At 38.5% G+C, this 23,018-nt stretch overlaps 1 protein-coding gene across 2 annotated transcripts in view; it reads right to left on the reverse strand.

The window, feature by feature from the left end:
* The window catches only part of SNX27 (sorting nexin 27), a 63,621-nt gene that overhangs the window by 32,389 nt on the left and 8,214 nt on the right, over positions 1-23,018 (reverse strand). For both annotated transcript variants that reach the window (XM_081025521.1, XM_081025522.1), the window contains exon 2: positions 8,047-8,278. In XM_081025521.1, coding sequence (XP_080881647.1) covers positions 8,047-8,278 — 232 coding nt within the window. The remainder of the gene's footprint in view (positions 1-8,046; positions 8,279-23,018) is intronic.

The raw sequence follows: 23,018 nt of genomic DNA on the forward strand, positions 1-23,018 counted from the left end.
AATTTATGCCAATAAAATGGGTGTGAAAAGACTTCTCACTGTGGTTCTGATTTATATTTCCTTAGTTACTAATGCTGTTGATCATCTCTTCATATATTCTTGGCCTTATGAGTGTTCTTTTCTGTAAAATACCTATTCATATGTTTTGTCCACTGTTCTATTGAGTTTTTGTGCTTTTCTCATTGATTTGTAGTTCTTTATGTGTTCTTGACATAATCATTTCACGTGTGTTTATTGTGAATACCTCATGCAAGGGTATAATGTGTTCTCTCACTTTAAAGTATCTTAATTTTTTGAAAGTTCTCAATTTGAAGAGTCCAATTTACCAATATTTTACGTCCAATGCTTTCTGTGTCTAAAGAAACGTTTTTGCTATCCCCAGAATCTAAAAGCTACTCACCTATACTATCTACTAAGAGCTTTTAATTTTTTGTCAATTAAGTCCTTAATCCATCTGGAATTATTTTTTCTATATAGTATGAAGTAGAGTTCCACTGGTATTTTTTTTAAAGCCAAGAATATTTAAAATCAAGTTTTAATTGAATTGTCCATAAATAACAATACTCATCTTTTACAGGGCAATCTGGGAACTTCTGGGTGGCAATTAACCTCCCCTGTAACAACTAGAAAACTGGACATGATATGGGAAGTAATTATTTTCAGACACTGGACAACAGGCAGCTAAGATCTGTGATCCCTGAGAAAAGAGAAACAAACAAGACGAGCCCTACCATAACCTAGGCTTTCCGCCTAGAGGTTAACTCCTGAACTGCAACTCAGACAGGGGCCCGGAAACAGAATTCAGCAACTTCAGTGAGTTGAAGAGACAGAGACTGGAGTCCAGAGAGGCCAAAGCAGCTAGAATTTGCAGGACAGAGTACATAAGAGGAGGGAGCTAGAGAGAGAGGAGCTCCAGAAATCTGCATAGGATCTCCTTGAACTTTGGCTGAATAACAACTTGAGGAAAGAACTATCACGAGAGTGAGCTATAAAATGAACAAATCCTGGAGTTCAAAAAGGATCTGGAATCAACTGACTTCCCTCTAGCCAGAATAGAGAGACTGCCCTTGAATCTACATGACATTCAGAAAAGAACTCAAAAGAGCCATGCTTTAGAAGTGGGGCTAAATTAGTTCCAGAATAAAAGTTACTTTAAACTCGCCCTAAAAGAGTTTAAAATCAAACTCAACAGCATCAAAGTAATCTGTTAGTAACTCAGCTGCATGCCAGCAAAAAATTCCAACACTCTTTAAAGGAATAACACAAAACCTAACACCCAATACAATAAATTCACAAATCTGCAATATCCAATCAAAAATTACTGGACAAAAAAGAAGTGTGGAAATTTGACTTGCAACCAGGAGAAAACTCAGTCAGGAGAAACAGACTCAGAAATGACAGACACAAAACAATCAGTAGACGAAGACATGAAGCATGACCACAAGCTGCTTCTGCTTAGCATTCAGGAAGGTACAGGAACAGCAATCCCACCCCAGACGTAAGAGAGCTCCTGGTCACTTGCCAGTTTCTCCATGGGCCTCTTGTGCTCAAAAGAAAGACTAGGGGCAGAGCAGGAGACCAGAGAGAGTCTCCCTTGGTAGCCTCGGCATGAGGGAGGTGACTGGCAGTTGATAGGGGACAAACACAATACACCACCCACTTTCCCCAGACCCTTCTCTTCAACTAAGCAAAAGCCTTAAGCCCTTGGGGATGGGCAGGAAACTCTCTCATTCAGAGAGCATAGGCAAAGATCCATTACTTCCAAGGGAAGAGTAAAAGCAAAACCTTCCATTCCTGGAAAATATGTTAGACCCAGGTTCTTATCTTGATGCTGTAGCAGAGGTCTGCTAGAGCTGGGGGAGGGACAAGAAGCTTTTCCGAGACTACCCACAGATCGAGCGCTGACTGGCAGTGACAAGGAAGGAGGAAGGGCCTTGATTAGTTAAGAGAGAAAAACTAAGAAAACCTCACCTCCAAGACACAGGCACACAGCTCCTGCCTAAGACTGAGGCTGAATCAGACAACATAGAAGGCATCTACCTTTACTATGAATGTAGCCCAAGTAAAAAGCAAGAGCAGTGGGGAAGGGGCCAGGGTGTGGACAGAAAACCTGTTGGGGGGTACAGGCATGCAGGGGTGGCTAAAAGCTGAGAGGGAGGGGAGAGGAGAACACCGAGAAGAACCCTTTGAGCACAGCCTCCACTCTAAGCACAAGGCAGCCTACTGATACAGTGACTTGAAGCCTATGGCACAATGAGATGACAGCCACAACACAACCCAAATTGAACGTAACTGATTCAATCCTCTAACAGAAGAAGGGCTTACACATTTTCAAGTTCAAACATTATTTACGTCAGTCTCTAATGCTCTACACACGATGCCTGGCACTGAATCAAATATCACAGGACAGAAAAACAAGACCTCTCCCCACAAAAAAACAAAACCCACTTATGTCAAGAGACAAGGCAGCCTGAGAGATATCCACACGTTGAAACTATCAGACAAGGACTTTAAAATAACTATGATTAATATGTTAAAAGATCTCATTGAAAAGGTAGACCACATGTATGAACAGATAGGGAATTTCAGGAGATAGAAAACATCACATGGCAATAACAGAAATAAAAAACACGGTACCAGAGATGAAGAATTTCTTTGACAGGCTCATCAGTAGACGGGACACAACCGAGAAAAAAATCAGTGAAGTTGAAAACCGAGTAATAAAATTAATTTAAACTAAAACAAAAAGAGAGAGGCAAAAATAAGAATACAGTATCCAAAAATTGCAGGACAATATCAAACAGTCTAACACACATGTAACTGGAATCTCAAAAGGACAAGAGATAAAGAATGAGGCTGAAGAAATATTTGACGACATACTGGTTAAGAATTTTTGACAAATAATAAAAGATATCTAACCACAGATATAAACTTTAGAAAACCCCAAGGAGAATAAATACCAAGACACACCCACTTAGACACATAAAAATCAAACTTTTGAAAACTAACTATAAAGAGAAAACTTTGAAGGTAGCCAGGGGGAGTTAAAACGTTACATACAGAGGAACAAAAACTAAAATGAACAGGCTTCTCATCAGAGACTATGCAAGCCAGAAGACTGGAGTGACATTTTAAAGGACTGAAAGAAAAAACTATCGACCCAGAATTTTATACCCTGTAAAAATAGTTTTCAAACATAAGGATGAAATAAAGACTTTTTCAGACCAACAAAAGCTAAGAAAATTCATTGCCAGCAGATCTGTACTATAAGAATATTAATGGAAATTCTTCAGGCAGAAGGAATATGATACCATGCGGAGATTGGATTTACATAAAGGAATGAAGGACACCAGAAACGGTAAATATGTGGTTAAATATAAAAGAAATCTTTTCTTATTTTTAATGTCTTCAATTGTTTAAAGCAAAGATAACAACAAAGTATCATGGAATTTATAACACATATAGAAGTAAAATGTATGACAACAGCACAAAGGATGGGGGGAGGAAATGAAATACATTGTAAAATTCTTATAGTATAAAGTAACATTGTATTATTTAAAGGTTATACATAAAAGTTAGATGTATATTATAAACCTAGAACAGCTACTAAGAAAATAAAACAAATTATATCTAGTAATACAACAGTAGAGATAAAATGGATTAAAAAATATTTTATTGATCAAAAAGAAGGCAGGAAAGGAGGAAAAAATATAAAACAGATGAGACATAGATAACAAAGAATAAGATGGTAGATTTAAACATAACTATATCAATATTTATACTAAGTGTAAGGACACATTTAATATACACACTACAAATAAAAGACTGAGATTGCCAGACTGGATACAAACCAAGACATAAATATATGCTATTTATAAAAAACCCACTTTAAGCCTAACTGTATAGATAGGTTAAAAGTAAAGGATGGAAAAGATATCCAATGAAAACAATAATCAAGAGAAAGCTGAAGTGGCTATTAGTGGCTCCATGTTAATATCAGAGAAAGACCTCAGAACAAAGACAAGGGATAAAGAGAGATATTTCATAATGTTAAAGGGGTCAATTCATCAAGAACACATAATCACTTTATTATACATAAAGAAAAAACTGATAGAACTGAAGATTTTATACGTTTTATTGTATAAGTTCCCTATAGACCAAACTTCCCAGTGATAACAACTACAAATTCTGGACATAATACAAAACCCAATTACCTGAGGACTCTGAACAGTACACTACAAGCAAGCAGACTGTAGAGGGGATTCAAAATGTGGAGCGGCCCAGAGGGAGAGGCAGTCTCCTGTTTTTAGGGGGCTTTGCCCTGATAGTGGGCAAAAGTCGCAAAGTAGCCTAACTTTGGGCTTCTGCAACTAAGAATCCGATAGAAACCCTGGCATCTTTCTGGCTGGAGGAAAAGAGAAAGGATTCTGGGCAACCATGGCTGCCACCGGAACGAGTGGAGAATTCCAGAGGAAAGACAAGCAGACAAGAGGATCCCTTAATTCTGTCAATGAACTAACGCCACACATATCTCCACTGACTCCTCCCTGAATGATATGTACGCAGGACAGACTCAAAGTAGCACAGCAAAGGCTGAAAGAACTGCACAGAGACTTCAGGTACAACCCACAGAAGGTGGCACAGCTCACAGTTAATTGCCAGATAAAACAAAAACATCAACAGTCCTCAGGAATGTCACAGAATCCAGTCTACGCCATGTAACATTCACAATATCTAGGACACAATTCAAAATTACTCAACATAAAAACAAAACAAAATTACTCATTATGTGAAGAACCAGGAGGATGTGACCCATTTTCAAGAGAAAAGACTCCAACCAGAGGCCAAACTCAAAAGATGTAAATATTGAAATGTTCAGACATATAATCAATGGAACAGAATAGAGTACAAAAATAAAACCATGCATATACGTTCATGATTTTCAACAATAATGCCAAGGTATTTCAATGGGGAAAGGACATTTTTTTCAAAATACGTTACTGAAACAACTGAATATCCACACGGGAAAAAAACACAACAACAAAAAAAACCCCACAGTATACAGAAATCAATTCAATGCATCACAGACCTAAACGTCAGATGAAAATGATGGCGCAGCCACTTTGGAAAACAGTGAACGTTCCTCAAAAGTTTAAACACAAGAGTTACCATATGACCCAGCAATTCCACTCCTAAATATATATCCAAGAGGAATGAAAACATATCCACACAAAAACATACACAGACATGCTTGTGACAACATTATTCATAATAGCCAAAAAGCAGACACCCAAATGTCCATCAATTGAAGGAGAGAAAAATTAAATGTGGCCTATCCTACAGTGGAAGCTTATTTGGCTGACACATTCTACAACGTGGATAAACCTTGAAAACATGTGATTTCACTTATTTTATGAAATGCCCAGAATAGGCAAATCTATTGAGACAGGAAGTAGACAAGGCTGGAGAGCAATGGACGGTTTGGAAGATGATGGCAAAATAGTACGAGGTTTCTTTCCGAGGTGAAGAAAATGTCCTAAGATTGACTGTGGTGATGGCTGCACCGCTCTGAACATACTAAGAACCACTGAACTGTACGATTTAAGTAGGTGAATTTATGGTACGTGAACCGTATCTCAATAAAGTTATTACAAAAACACAGAGCTAGGCCTATAAAACTTTTACAATAAAACATAAACATAAAAGATTTGTGCCCTTGGCTTAGGCAGATTTCTTAGAATACAAAAAGCGTTATCCATAAATGAAAAAAAGACCTGATAAACAGGACTTCATCAAAATTTAAAACTTCAGTTCTTTAAAAGACACTGTTAAAAATAAAATAAAAAGACAAGCCACAGACTGGGAGAAATATTTTACAAAACATCTATCTGATAAAGGACTTATACCAGAATACATAAAGAACTCTTTCAACAAAATAATAAGACAACGCAATTTTTGAAATGGACGGAAGAGTCGAACATCAATGAAGATGTAAGAAGGGCCATTAGGCACACGAAAATAAACGATCACCACGAGTCACCAGGCAAACACAAATGAAAACCAGTGAGACACCACTATACCCACTTGAATGGCTGGAATTTAAACAACTGAAAACACCAAGTGTTCAAGAGGTTCCGGGGCAACTGGAATTCTCCCCTGCAGGTGAGAACGCAGAAATGGTACGGCCTCTTTGGAAAACACTTTAACAATGTCTTACAAGGTTAAACTTACACTTACCATCTGACCCTGCAATTCCACTTCTAGTTACGTATGTACTCAAAAGAAATGATAACACAAGTCTACAGAAAGCCCCGTACATTCATGTTATTTCATGGAAACGACCCAAACGTGCACCAAGAAAATGCGTGGATAAATAAATTGTGGTAGATCCATCGCATGGCATATTACCAGCAGTTAAAGAGGAACACACTATTGCTGTATGCAACAACATGTATCAATCTTACAAAGACTACACTGAGTGAACAAAGCCAAACACAAAAGACTACATATAGTATGATTCCAGGCACTTGACATTCTAGAAGAGGCAAAAACATAGTGACAGCAAGTTCTCAGGGGCTGACAGGGGTGGTGGTAGGTGGAGGGGCCAGGCTGCAAAGGGGCACGAGGAGACTTTTCCGGGTTGTGAAAATGGCCTGTATCTGGACTGTGGTGGGGGTGATTGTAAAACTATGTCCATTTATCAAAACTCATGAAACTGGACATTAAACATGGGTGAATGTTAATGGAAGTAAATTATACTCAGTAAAGTTGATTTTTTTTAGAAAAGGACAATGAGTAGTTTCATTCCTCTTCTGAAGTCGACAGAGCTTCCCAAGGTCTTAGGTAATTCCCAAAAGGTCTCAACATCCAATCTGCTCCATTTTAGGGCCTGACCTTGATTTCCAGTTCTTACAGGCTTTACGATTCAAAGTATAGCACCTCGGAAACACAAAACTCTGTTTTGTGTGCTCGGTTCTGAGAAGACGCGGACTCCCTGACATAAAACCCATGTGCTGCCATCTCCGGCTAACTCACACATGATCTGAGCCTTTCGGAACTGTTCTAGCTGCTTTGCTTGCTTTTCTCATCTTCTCACACAAAGAATTTACTGGAAATGTCTGGTGGCTCATTCCTATACAGGGGACAGATCTCAGTTTCAGAGACGGCAACCTTAGCCAGCAGGTCAGCTTTAACACATGTAGTCTGTTTGCCAATATCTAACGGAACCCACTGCATTTTTTAACAAAGAATAATGAATTTCTCATTATGTCAACATTCCCCAAATAATCAAAGGCAAATAAAGCATATTGAAACCAAGAGGAAAATTAAGCAGATTGGGCTACCAGTGGCAATCAGGTGCTGAAGAATAAACAAAGGCACTCAGGAAAGGAAGGGGCTGGCACACATCACCCAACATTCAAGATGGGCTTTCCTGCATATCTGCAACAGCAACAGAACGGAAACGTATAAAACAGCTCACGTGAATTGCATTCAGAATATAAGTAGGACCTTGGGAAAAACCAGAGTTAATCATTCACACAGCCATCTGCAGAGAAAACGGAAAAGAACAAGAGGCGGAGAGGAGTATGGGGCACATGTAAGCTCTGACATGGACAAAGTGTGACCCCCATGTTTTGGAAGACACCACCTTTTAACGTTAAACTTGCGCTATGGTTCTATGGAGTTAACAGTGGGCCTGCCATTAGCAACGAGCTATGACAACCAATACAAGAACAAACAAACAAAACTAAACCAAGCAAACAAAACAAACACACACACGTTCACAACAGGCCAGAATGCAAACTTAAAACTGTCTGGAATAAAATGGCATCATACGTAAGCAGAAATAGGATTCCTCATTACCGTTGTTCACCCTGCAATAAATCAGGTTCAGGGTCTCTCATGTACATGCGAACCCACCTTCCCGGCTGGCAAACTGACCTAGGCGGCAGTCAGTTCCTCTAGCGCTCTAGGGGGCATCGGCACCGTTAAGATCGGGGGAAACAAAAGCGAGGTGTGTGCGGATGGAGTTGGGCTGACACTCACCACAAACTTCTCACCATTCTGCTCCACATGTTTGTATGTGGGGACCGATATGGGCACTGCTTGCTTTTCTGTGTAATCATAAAATGATTGTCCCAACGAGTCGTCACTGGGATCTAGGTTATCTGCCTCGTGAGGAGGCACAGATAACACTGTCAAGATCAATTCCTTGTCGCCTGCTCGGATCAGGTCCACCACCTGCTTGTGTGTCGCCCCCTCAACATTCACGCCGTTCCTAAGGGGAAAAAGGGAAAAAGACAATCCCATGAACCAGAAGGGTCCAAACACCTTGTAGCTCCACCCGCCTGCCCCCACTCCGGTGTCACGCAGAAGGAACCATAAAATCAAAGAAGGAATTTGGTTCCAGACAAGCTGTTTAGATTTCTACAGATCAGAGTGTCAAGAAGTGTTTGCAAACTTATGGCGGGGGTGGGGGGACATGGAAACAGATGAGACGACCTACCCTGCCTCTACGCTAGAATCCCACACACAGCTTCAGAAAAACACATGGGAAAAAGGTGAACGAAGCTGAGAGGGAAACAAAGCTTTTAAAGCTGAAGAGTCCAATCTCCTCATCCTAACAAGCACGTAGAAAATACAGTCCAAGTGCCCTTTAATAATCCTGCCGTCTGAACTGTCCTTTTTAAACCTCCTGGAATTTCTGCTAAAAGGAAATTTTTCACAAAATACATCCCCTTAATTTGTAAAGACTCAAAAAGTACAACTTCATTCTTTGACATTTATATCTGATTTCTCCCCATATCTTCAAATTAGTCAACTTAATTTTCCTTTATACCAAGTTTTGTCACCCTGGATGTTAAATGGTACATAGCTTCATACACACCAGCTTCTTCTATCATTCCATTTTTTCAAAGGCAACGAGATCACCTCTCTAAAACTTCATTACCTGACCCAACTTCCTCTGGGCTCCCAATCATTTCTACTCATCTCTTAGAATTCTACCTACTTCTTTCCTGCTCAGTGCTACCTCACTTAAAGCTCTGTGGAATCTGTTCACATTAAAAAAAGGTACATCTAAGGCTAGATAGTAAACCAACCTACTCATTCTCCTTCCTGTTTCACTGTGTATAAAAAGGCTGAAACTAGGAAAAGTACAAGGTTTGGAAGAACACTAATTTTGTCAGGAAAGATGCTGAGTCTCCTAAAACTCACTCAGCCAACCGAACCACCTTCCCAGAATGCTGACCCAGCTTGCTACCTCAGCAAAACCACCAGGCAGCGAGCTGACCCGGGGGTTCCCACTGGGGCTAGCCCAAGCGGGGTCAGAAATACACACCTGGCCTTCAGTCGATTTGATAGAATCTTAACTATCTTTTAGAGTCCAACTCTTCTTCAGGCCTGTTCCAAACCATTAGGGGTTTTCCTTCCTGAAAATGATGCTAAGTTTAGTAACAAACCTTCCACAGACTTTTCAGTCACTGGAATTGTCTGTCAGAGTCTGGTATCTCAAACATCCATTTATATAAACAGAACAGGCAAGAGATCACCCCGCTTGCCTCTCCTTGTTTTGAGTTTAATAATCTAGCTAGTAGATCCAGCACTCTTGATATGTCACAACCTAAAGTCTAACTTACACACACACACACACACACACACCAGTAATTTCACAACTGGCTAGCTGTAAAAGGAAACAAAGAGCCCATTCCACTGATGGAAACTTTGGCTTTTAAAACTCCAATTAGGTCAAATTAGTGACCAAGAAAAAATGGTCAACTCTTTGATCCCAGAACAGGATGATAAAATAAGAAAATGGGCTTTGGAGCTAGCCGTACATGGGTTCAAACCTGCCTGTTTGTACCAGAATTGGTCTTGATCGAGTTATTTCACCTGTTTTACTATTGCTGTCCACATCTGTAAAATGGGGACAATAATAAACCCCTAACAGGGTTTTTGTGAGGATTAAAAAAACATAACTTGCCGGGAGTGCTGCCTGAGCGCTCGCATTTGAAAGTATCCAAAAGGAAAGAGCGCTATGTACTTGTTGATTATGAAGAGATTTTGATTAAAGAAGAAATGGAAACCTAATGCTGGGGACTGGCAAAGGATTTCATCTAAAGCTTTGGCCTTATTAGGAGTTCTGAGAAAATGTTTTGCTGGTAGAAGAAATAAAATCAAAAAAGCAAGTTAGAAATCAACATGGAGGATTTTCCTCTATCCTTAGGATCTCAGTTAACTCACGAATATCCTTGTTAATTTTGTTTGTTTGTTTAAAACAAAATGGGAACCACTAACACTTTGAGACGGAACAAAATATCTTGGATACTAAAATTAGATTTTTATATTAGTACAATTTTATGAGGTGCATATTTGTGAAAACCATTTAAGAACTGATGCTCAAATCTTACTTTTCAGTTGCCTTATTTTTTTTCCCTTAAAGGATTTCTAATCTGGGGTGCTCTGTCAATAGACTTGGGGGCCAGTGAATACCTACAAAATTTGTATGTAAAATTGTATTTGTGTGAATGTATATATATTGTTTCCTGGAGAGAGGGTCCAGAGCTTTCATCAGCTTCAGAAAGGAATATGTAATCTCTAGAAAGGCTCAGAACTATTGCTTTCAAGGCACCTGCACCCATTTAGTTTTCAGGTTAGAAAGCACTGCTCCCTGGGTCACTCAAAGAAACAGGCCCTGAAGACCATCAGAGAAACCAAAGAGAGGCTTCCTGCAAGGGCCCCAGGGCAATAAGGGAGCTCGCTTAGGTTTCACTTCTTTATTAGTAAGAAGCTTCAACTTGCTATCATCCCAAAAACATCTTTCAAAAAAAAAAAAAGGTGGGGGGCAGGAAAGAACTACCACTGCCACATCCTAAACACACTTGCTAGTATTTATTTGGTTCGGCTACAGAAGGAATGCTATACATTCCACCATTTAATACAAAGCTGAAAATTCCTTCATTCTTCAGAGAATGAAATGAGGTCAGTAAAAAACCCCAGGATATCTGATTTCAAAAAGGGCCCTCCCTCCTCAAGAATTAAGAGGCCTTGACAGTCATAAAAATATTTATATGATAAGCTCCTTTCTCCAAGAATGTTACATATACCAGGCTCAAATTAGATGTGGTCCAATGTGCACAATTCTAAAAACATAAATGAACGCAAACTATGAATTCTGCAATCAAGGGAATTTTCAGCAATACCGACTTCTGGTTCAAAGCATGGGTTTTAGAGTCAGACCGACCTGGGTTTGAATACCAAGGGCGCCATTTAATAGGTAAGACATGAGGTAAATTATTCAATCTCATTAACCCTCGATTTCCAAATCCATAAAATAGGGCTAATAATGCCAATAGCAACACAGCTGTTGTGAGAACTAAAATGGGATAAAGCTCTAGAACATGGTAGCCACTCAATAAATGGTAGCTATTCGTGTGATAGGATTTGTATCAGTTGTGCAAGCCAGTCAGGGGTATCTTGGCCGCCTAACCCCTTCCGCCACCAATGTCCCTTGTCTTTCTTCTGCCTGCAACATAATCTAGTTGGAATTCATTTGAAAATAAATCACTGAGCTCTCAACCAATGAGAATGGGGATCACAAGACAGTCACTGGCATAAGACCAGGCATCAGAGAACCTCTAAGACCTACACCAACAAAAGTATCTACTGCCCAGTTGTTTCTACCCACTATGCTTCTTCCACAAACAAAGGCAGTAGCTTAAACAGACTATCAAAAATGTTTCAACAGATATGTGATTAAACGCAAATACAGCAAAATGTTAATAGAATCTAGGTGGTAGGTATGCAGGTATTCACTGTGTAATTCTTTCAACTCTTCTGCATGTTCAAAATTTTCCATAATAAAATGTAGGGGTAGAAAAGGCTACCAAAAAACTCCAACAATTCAACAAAATTTTATTTCCTTAGGCAACTAGATGATACTCAATTTACTTTGTGTCTTCAGCACTGTAAAGACACACTTGATAGTTTCAATCAAATTCTCATTTTTTGCATGAAACCAAAATTTGGCCCATCCCAGAAGCCTTTAGCTAACTAATGGGCGTGGCTTTTTAGATAAGACTTTTATTCAACTAAAGTTAGCCAACTGAGGAAACTGCAAAGCTAATACAAACACTCCCAGAAGCAGGAAAAAGCTCTAAATAGTCAGGATTTGTTTTTGAGTAGTGCTTGTGAAGGAAGCTATATATAATGAAACTAGATATGGGTGGAAACAGACAGAGCCAATCACTATATGTCCCACAGGAAGGAGCCATGCTATGTGGTAAGCAGAATATTATTTTGACCCCCTGTGACATACAAGAAAGTAACTCAAGAGTAATTAGTCCCTCAGAGGCAGCCTGTAAAAAATAGACAATGAATTCCTGTAACTGCAAGCAGTAAGACATACTTTTCAATTGTGTAAATTAAAACACAATACCTACATGTCCATAAGAACAGTTCAAATTAAAAAAGGGTGACAAAACCAAGATTTCCAAGGATGCGGAAGAACTGGAATTCTCATACACTGCTGATGGGAGCATAAAACAAAAACATTCTGGCAATTTCTTATAACGGTGAACAAACATTTACTACATGACCTAACAACCCAAGAGAAATGGAAACATGTCCACACAAACAATTAAAGCTGAATGTTCACTGAAGCTTTCATCATAATAGTCCCAAGCTGAAAACAGCCAAATGTCTCTCAAAAGTCCAACACCTGAACAAACTGTGAGATACTTGTGTAATGGAATATTACTCAGCAATAAAAAGGACCAACCTACCGATATTGACAACATGGACAAATCTCCAAAACACATTGACTGAGCAAAAGAAGTGAGACAGAAGAGTCTGATTGATTTGACTCCCTTTATTTGAAGTTTCAGAATAGGCAAAACTATAGTGCCAGAAATTAAATCAGATCAGTAGTTGTCTTTGGGGTCCGGGGGTAGGATGAGTACTGAATGCAAAGGAACACGAGGATGCTTTCTGAAGTGATGAAAGTGATGGTGAAATGGTCTAGACTTTTGTCTAAACATAAACTCTACACTTAAAAATGTGTGCATTTGACTGTATGTAAATTAAGCCACAATAAAGTTGATTAAAAAGTTATTACATGTCTTCACTTATAAATATTATATGAACTGGCAGTCCGTCAGCATGACACATAACCCCATTCTACTTTTCGATTGCTCCGCATTTTTTTCTGCTGTTATGAACAAGCTGTCTCATGAAGATTCTACACGTCTGCAGCATGAAACTGTTTAATGGACAGAACACATCCTTTTTCCTTCACCGCCCACATCTTCTTGGAAAAACTGTCAACACTTCCAAGCCTTACAAGCCTATTTCACAGAGTAATGAAGAGAAAATTAAGCCAGGGCTAGTTTTTACCCTACTACTGCTTTGGCTTCTTATCCTAATCTCCCATAAACAACGGGACACATTTCAAACCTAGAGTTAAGAACATCAGCAACAGATAATTATAAAGTTAAGCCAGAGAGCAAAAGTCTATTAAAGCAGTCATGTGAGAGACAAAAGTCAATTCACTAAGCTTTGGATTAATATCATTACATCGCATTACAAATATAATTCAGATTTTGTTTTTTGAGACCTAGATTCCTCTTTAGATTTTTAGCATTCAAAGCTGTAAGAAATTTTCTTCTGAGAGTATTTGAAAAAGAATTTGTTCAGCCAAATATCTAACATTAGGGAAACGCTTAAGGACATGAAGGTACACCAAACAAATGGACTATACAGTTCTTTAAAAATATTTATGAAGACTATATGCAAATGTGGAAAAGTCCTTAGAGTATGTTAAAGGCAAAAAACAAAGATGGACTACAAATTGTTTGGGGGTGTTTGCATTTCAAATATAAAAATACTGTCCAGTGTGATTATCAGCATAGAAAACACACTCAGCAATAAGTTACAATATGCAAAGCATGAAAATATTAATAGTTGAATTTGGGTGACTGCAACTATTTAATATTTTTAAATAGTAATTTAAAAAATTTAACATAGCTGTTGTATCTTTTCAATTATACAGAGCTTTTTAAACCAACTCCCTACCTTCTCCACAATATATTTTCTTGGAAATTTGGTGAAGACCTCACAAATTGGAGAAAAAGAGACAGTCCCGACACATCCGAAGAGAGACGCTTCCTTTGACTTTTCGCTGGTTCATTGCCCAGTTGGTAGATAGAGCTATACTAGACACTGAAGTACGAAAACAAGGAGCCACTCTACTGAAATGTGAGGATATGCGCTTTCTAATACTGTAGTTCAATCATCGGACTGGCTTAGGTTGGCTTCTTTGCACCTAACTCTGCCTTGCTATCTTACGTAGGCAAACAATCAAGTCCGAAAATATTTTTATTGACTAACTGTCTTAGCAGTCATGCTGTACTTTGCCCTTAAACTTGAGATAAGAGAGTAAGACATGCATGAGCAATGAACATAGTCAAAGGAAGTGAAGCCTGAGTGTGTTCGCGCAAAATACTATTCTGGATGACTAAATATCAAGAACATTTTGGAATTTTGTTTCAGAAATACTTTGCATCTTACATTTTAGAACACTTTATCGATAGGACAAGAGAAACACAACTAAAGAAAGTAAATGGCCAAAGGTTTCTAAAATGTTTGAGCTTTTACTAATAAACAGCAAATCTGGTCAACAATTTAAGAAGCACAAGATTATCATCTCAATTACTTTTAAAGTTAACTTACATCATATGGAAAATGAGACGATGACCATGTAAAAGGATGACCATGTAATTCCTTTTGGAAAGTAATTTCACTGGTAATGTGCATCTACAGTCATAAAAATGTTCATATTCTTTCACCTCACAACGGCATGACTGAGAATTTATTCTAAGGAGCTCATCAAAATGTGAGCTCCATGCGAGCAGGGACGTTACAGTGACGTGCAGACTGCTCTCAAATATTTGAAAGAATAAATGAAATAATCCTGAACTCAGAAAAAGTAAGGCACAAACATAGTCATCATTTTTTAGGTTGTTTCCAAGTTCTGTTCTTATAAAAAAGCCAACGATAGGGGATGAATGGTCAAGAAAATTACAGCACAACCACCTAATTAATTATAAAGCAATCGTTTGAAAGTATAAATATACACATGCAGAACAAAACAATCTAAAAATGTTTCAACCAATGTTGGTAAAAAGTGGGTTATAAAAATGCAACTTCTAAAAGATAACAGGAGAAAAATCTAGGTGAGGTTGGGTATGGCAATCAGATTTTAGATACAATGACAAAAATACGATCCATGAAAGAAAAAACTGCTAAGTTGAATTGTATTAAAAATAAAAACTTATGCTTTGCAAAAGACACTGTGAAGGGAATGAAAAAACAAGCCACATACTGGGAGAAAATACTCGGAAAACACATATCTGATAAAGGACTTGTATCCAAAATATATAAAGAACCCTTAAAACTCAACAATAAGAAAACAAACACCCAATTAAAAAATGGACACAAGATCTCAACAGACACTTCACCAAGAAGATACACAGATGGCAAATAAGCACATGAAAAGTTACACATCATCATTCATCATGAGAGAATGCAAATTAAAACAAGACACCACTGCATACCTGTCTGAATGGTTACATTAAAAACACAACAACTGATAATATCAAATTCCGTGAGGATGTGAAGCAACAGCCACTCACTCACTGTTGGCAGGACTGCAAAACGGTGCCGCCACTTTGGAGACAGTCTGACAACCTCTTAAACAGCTAAACGTAGTCTCACCATGGGCTCCAGCAATCACACTCCTACCAGGTATGTACCCAGTTGAGTTAAAAACATATTCACACAAAAACCTACACATAGGATGTTTACACCAGCTGTGTTCAGAATTGCCCCAACCTGAAAGCAACCAAATGTTCTTTATAAGTGACTGGATAAACAAACTGTGGTCCATCCAGACAATGGAATATTATTTGGCTATAAAAATAAATGAGCTACCAAGCCACAAAAAGACGTAGGGGAGCGAGGCGTCAATGAAAATTGCTCAGGGAAAGAAGCCAATCTGACAATTATACGATATTCCAGAAGAGCAAAGATCAGTGTGTGGCCGAGGCTTGCAGGGAGAAGGATGAGCGGAGCCCAGGGCATTGTCACGGCAGTGACGCTCTTCTGTATGATACCGGCACGGTACATGATGCATTTGTCAAAACCTACAGAACTTTGCAACACAAAGAGCAAACCTTAATGTATGCAAATTTTTAAAAAATCAGTAGGTTGGGGGCACCCGACTGGGAGAAGAGAATCTAACCCTATCTCAAATGTGTATCAAACAACCTCACTAATGGGGACGGGGCAAAGGCGCAGAGCTAAGTACCAGGAAATGAATGAATCCCGTAAGACTAAAGGCAAAAGGGGCTGCACGTAAGAACTGTACTCAATACACTTCTTTCCCACGGGGTACACGTGAACAATTGTGATTTTGCTATCCATGTACACTGGAACTGAACCACGAAGTCAATGAACGGTGGATGTGGGGAGCCAAGCTTCTCACCGCTAGGGCGGAAATGTACAGAGCAGCAAGGGGCGAGGGGTCCAAACGATCCATGGAAACGGAGGAAAGCCACAGACATCGGTGAGAACTCACGTTTCACTTAATACAGATATAGATGGTTGCATATAGAAATATTTATAGATAGATATGTGTATATACACACACACATTTCTTTACCCTGTCAGCTGAGAGGGCCAGAAAAAAACTACACCCTAGTAGCAACGACCATAGTGGGTTTCAAATACCATCCTCCAATAGCAAAAGGAACCAGGGGCCCTAAGAGAAATGGCTGATTCGAGGACTGGGGCAGGAAATGCGCAAGAGGAGGCTGGATCATTCTGTAGTGCCAGAAAGCAAAGAAATGCTCAAAAGCAAACACACACTGATGGGGATGTGGCAAAAAAGCACAGGAGCTGACTGGAAGAGCAGCTACCAGTGGCCAAAGCTAGGCCAACTGCAGCAACAAAATCAAGTCGCAGTATCAGATTATACAACCCAAAGTGTAAAATATCCACGAGCCCATACTGATAGAAATAAACGACTGAATAGATTCATACGTGGGGGAGAAGACACATCCTTCTGTGTAGAATTCCAAACAAATTAGAGACACTATGCTTTAAAGAGGGGGAGCATAACTCCGCACTCCTGAAGCGTGGGCGCACAGTGACTCCTACACAACGGGTACAATATGAGAGGGGAGAGGGGAGAAGGAAGAATCACTTCACAGTGGAGACACCAAACACCACTTCAGCCAGATGATCAAGGTGAAAAGTAACAGTCCTAAGTCAGGATGATTATATGGACCCTGGATGTGAACTGATGAAAATGGTACTTTACCTCTGTGATCTACCTTCCCCCAAAACCCAAACCCCAATCTTATCATCAAAACAAAACCAAAGTCCAATAGTCAGGCGTCCTGTAATATACCTGACGAGTAGTCCTCAAAACAGTCAAGGTCATCAAATACAAGGAAAGACTGAGAAGCTGCCATAGTCAAGAAGAGGCACCTCAATGAAACGAAGGGGTCCTGGGACAGAAAGACATTAGGCAAAAAATATGGAAATCCAAATAAACTATGGGCTTTACCTGATGATAATTTATCAACATTGGTTCATTAACTCTAACAAATTTAAGATGTTCATAAGGAGAAACTGTGTACGGTGGGGGTGGGAAAGGGATTTATGGGAAGGCTCCATACTAGCTGTTCAATTTTTTTGTAAACCTAAAACTGTTCCAGAAAATAAAGTCTATGAATTTAAAAAATCAGATTATAAATGACATATAACAGTATGCTTTCAACTTCATAAAAAATGCACAAATAAAAGACCAGCCAAACTACCAAAGTAGTTATTTTAGGGTAAGATGATGGGTAATTTTTTTTCCCTCTTCCTTAGTCTCCAAATTTTATCTAACGTATTTACATACTTTTATAATTTAAAAAATGATTTATTTTTTTTTACCACCGCACACCTATTAGGATGGCCAACATCCAGAATATGGACACCACCAGCTACTGGCAAGCAGATGGATTAACAGGAATTCTCACTCATTGCTGCTGGGAATGCAAAACGGTATAATCACTTTGGAAGAGAGTTTTGCGGCTTCTTACACAACTAACAAACTCTTACCACTTGATCCAGAAGTTGTGCTCCTCGGTGTTACCCAAAGGAGTTGAAAATGTATGTCCACACAAACCCTGCATACAGATGTTTACAGCAGTGTTATTCCTGATCGCCAAAATTTGGAAGCAACCTAATGCCCTTCCGTGGAGGATAAATGAACGGTGGTCCATTCCGGACAATGGGATACTACTCAACACTGGAAGAAATGAGCTATCAGCCACGAAAAGACAGGAAGAAACTCAAACACACGTGTCATTATAAATTTATCCACACCCATAGAATGTCCAACACCAAGAGCGAACCCTAATGTAAACTATGTGCTCTGGGTGACAGTGATGCGTCAATGCAGGTTCACCAATGGTGACAAATGCACCCCTCTGGTAGGGAATGTTGACCCTGGGGGAGGCTGCGCACGTGGGGGTCAGGAGGTATATGGGGAACCTCTGCACCTGCCACTCGACTTTTCTGTGAACCTAAAACTACTCTAAAAAAAGGAAAGCTTATTAAAATATTTAATGAATTTTAAAAATTAAGAATGAAATCTCATATATTTAGATGGATATAATATCTATCTACATAGTATGTATATATATATGTACATATATATATATACACACACACACACACACACACACACACATATATACATATGCCAGGGGTGCCAAAAAAACGCATACAAGTGGACACTTTGGTCAATGTTGCTCAAGCAGTAGTTCGCCCTCATCAGAAGTGTCTACACGCTGATGGGAACCACTTTGAGCACCTCTTGTCATTGCGGAAGTCAAATGTGATGTGTATTCATCTGTTATCGGTATATATTGAGGATTACAATTTTAATACAGTGTTTTCTTTTCTTAAAATGTGTGTACATTGGCACCCTTTGTACACCAAAGTAGATCTACCTCTGTCGTCAAACATTAGAATTCCCGATCTAAAGAGTAGGACTCTATCACGACTCCTTAGTGAATAATTCAAAACAAGATGGGGCAAGCTATTCCATTTTCTGCCATGAAAATCAAACCAAGAACTGAAATCTTTAAATCAATTAAACCTTCAGACAGTTAAATGTTATTTCATTTTCACTTAGGAGGCTAATGCACAAAATAACTTCATTAATTGTCACTTCCCTGTTTCTTTCCCTGTCCCCAATCAAAAACAACAAAAACCATCTGGCCTCTCTTCAGTTATGATTTAATGTAAACATTTTCCAGCCTAAACAACTGCTAAATACAAGTGAGCAGAAAACTACCGCATCAAAGTTATAGGGTCTCAAAATTACAATCAGTTTGCTTTGTCTTCAGATTTTTAAGGCCATTGTCATGTAATGCAATAATCCTGACAGACTATTCTTTACTAGGAAAAGAGAATATAAAAGTGTCTTGACTCAAACCATAGCCAAAAATAAAAACAAACAAAAAAACCTCATCTTATTCTAAGCCTCATCTTTAGTGAATGAGGGGAAAGCAAATGTCAACTACATGTGGACCAAATTACATGATTTCCAGCCCGAGTTCACAATCCATTAGTGCTTTTTTTAAGTACCAAAGCAAAATTCAATATTTATACAAATATTTTAAAGCATCCACATCCAGAAATGTAACACTGGGCAAAAAAAGGGTATCAATAACAATAAAGTATGGCCCTGGCAGGGATGAGAAACTGTGTGTGTCAATTAGCATCTGGAATTCCCAAAAAGGAAAAAAAAGAATAAATAACTTGTCAAATAAGCTGCTTACCATCACAGGGACTTTTTATCCTTGGCTGAGTGTGCTACTGACAGAGAATGCTGCCTGAGACAGGAAACGTACAAATAAGGCTCATCTGTCTTTCAACCTTAGTACCTCCAGTCAGAAGTAGTAGGGGTTTATTACTCTGGAAGGAGTAACAGATTCCTCAAACCTACTTCCAAAGCAGTTTACAAATATATCTTTGCAGGTAGATTTATTTCTGAATAAATAAATCATTATGTGTCATTTAGGAAGAAAGTATCAGGGTTAAGGATTTAAAGTATTTTATAAGTAAATACAAACTTATCATCAAACTATTCAGAAAAAAGTTTGTTACCTGGTAATTACCCGTCAAGCCAATGTAATCGCTTGTCACCAACACCAAGAATAAAAACTTGTTCATTTCCCGCCTGATACAACACAAAAGTCCAGCCTTAAATCTTAAAACAGCCTCCCCCGTTAAAATCAAGGCTGTAAACGTGTGTCCCAGGACGCCAGCACAAACCTAGTGTATATCCACGGCCCTGGCAAAATGAATGGGCCCCTGGCGTTTTCAGAAGTGTCTTGGTTTGAGCAATAAAACTACACGTTCCTCGCAGTACATTTTGCGTCTGGGAGACTCCTGTTAAGATGCACACGGTCCCTGGGCCCTTGCACTTACTGGCTTAGGTAACTAAAGGCAGAAAAGTACTTCCGGGGACTCGGAGGAATTGCTCTAAATTTGTGAATCCAATTGGGAGAGTTGGGTGCCATCTTTATTTTCTTACCCTCCCTGGGTTTACTCCAGTATTAAAACTGTCTGGTAATCTGCCAGATCCCCCACCAAACCATTATTTCCTAAGGGCAAGGACTACATGTCATTCAGCTCTGTATACCCAGCGTCTAAACCCGTGTTTGTCACGTACTAAGCACTCATTAATTAAAGATTTTCCCTGAATAAATGAAAAAAACCTATTAAGGCTAACACACAAACACAATAATGGTTTTCCTTCATGCATTTCCGTAATTACATCCCTTATTTTTAACTTTTTACACTGATTTCACTTCTTACAGGGAAATACTAAAAATATTATGCAAGCTCTACATTTTTCGAACTTTAGTTTTAGTATTAGTGATCATTTGCTTTTTATTATGGGAATAATGCTTAAGAGTAAAATATGGCATTTAATTATGTAACCAATTTCAAAGTGAGGCTGTTTTCTTTTATTCAAATACACTGAAAAGTAAATTGTTTTTATCAATTTTTAAATATAACATTGACTCCAAGGATAGCAAAATGAGGTAAAGGAGAATAAGAAATAAACATATTGACATTTAAAAAGTAAGTCTTCAGTGGAAATGTATCGGCTGTATGCGATGTCAGAGGCGTAGTAGATTAGGGAAAGGGGATTATCACTTTGTGAGGTGTACAAATGATAAATGTCTATTACATTGTTTTGTACACCTAAAACTAATAAAAAAGGTAAATCTTTATTTCATATGAATTCTAGGAATAATCGATCATAATTACACTGTTTCATATCATGAAAATTAAATGCAGCAGACTTAGTATGAAAAAAATTAAGCACAATGGGTTTCTTCACATAAGAGGCTAAAGAATTACCAGTAAGGTCTTCAAGAAGGTTCCTGTACTAAAACTATAAAAGTATACATTAATTTTGTTTTGAAAGGATTTTTTGTTTTTCAGTTTTTGTTTTTACAAACTTGATCAGCATAAAACTATGATTCTATGTAAGGTTAGATGTGAAAACGGGTTATTTCTTCACACTGTGGGATAATAAACATTAGATATGAGTAAGATATGAGTAAGAAAGTTGCTAACAGCCGTAAAAGTTTCCCTAACATCTTTCCTCACTTCCCTCCTATGTACACTATTTCTGAAGACCCCCTCACTCAGTTACTCACCAGCAAACAATCCGTCCTCAGTCGTTTCCCCGCACTAACTCAGGCTTTGAGATCTGCTTCAGTCTGAACCACTTCCCACATGGCCAAATGAAACGCAACCCCAGATATTTTTCATTTGATATACTGTGTACAGTGAAAGTTAATTAAAGAATAAAATCTACTTGCTTTATCAACAACTTTAGCTTGCAAGTCAGGTAAATTACCAAAGAAGGAAATCAATTTTTAAAAGTTCTACTTCACTATTTCTGAATTACTACATCATGAAATTAAAAGAATGATTCCTTGTATGATCTGGTAAGTTTTTTCTGGGGCAACAGCCTGCATCCTGAACCAACACCCATTTCCTAAATATTCCTTTAGTCTCAAGAGATAATTTACATGAGTGTGAATAGAAGTATAAATTTACCAGTACTATTGAAAAAAACAAGTTCAAAATATGTTCATCTATGAAAGACAGCCTTCAAAATTAATAACTTTTGAAGGGAAATGGCCTTTGGCAATCAAATACCATCCTTTAATCCAAATTAAATGTGGACAATTTCTTTTGGAAGGTAGACACAGACCAATTTCTGTAAGCTATAGTCTATTTCAATTCATTGAACAAGAAGAAAAGTACAATAAGACCTTTTCTGAATCCGCAACATAAAAGACAACTGGGTAGGATAGGGAAATCTAGAAAAATCTACCAGCACATAACTCATAAAGGGAAATTTTAGTGTCACATTTCCTTGGATTCAAAACACCCGGTAGGGAAACTGACTGCCATTTCCAAGTAGATGCAGATTACATAGCCTGAGAAAACAGACCCCAAAAGTAGTTTTTTAACCCTACTAGAATCAAAATAACAATAATATTGGGTAAAAAGAATTCAGTGACGGGCCCGGTATATTCAATAGACAAATGACACTGATTAGAAATCACAAAGTTTAAGGATGATTAAACTGGTGAGCAAAAGCAGTGGAAGAAGTTTCCCAAACTTTCACAGAGGTCATCACATTTTCTAAGGTCTCCAAATACTAAGTTACTCAATCTCCCAATTTTTAAAACATACTAAATAAATAACTAGAACTATACAGTCACATAGATATAAGGGGGTGAGGACAACTTCCTGGTGAATCGCCCTGAATAGTTCCCTGGGAGGAATCAGCCTCTGCATTACAGCTGCCAGACAGACACTCCATACAAGCAGCTGACGCCCTGCGACGCTCCTTCTCCAAAGAGAAG

Source organism: Rhinolophus hipposideros, assembly GCF_964194185.1.
Source record: "Rhinolophus hipposideros genome assembly, chromosome: 19".
NCBI classification, from domain to species: domain Eukaryota; kingdom Metazoa; phylum Chordata; class Mammalia; order Chiroptera; family Rhinolophidae; genus Rhinolophus; species Rhinolophus hipposideros.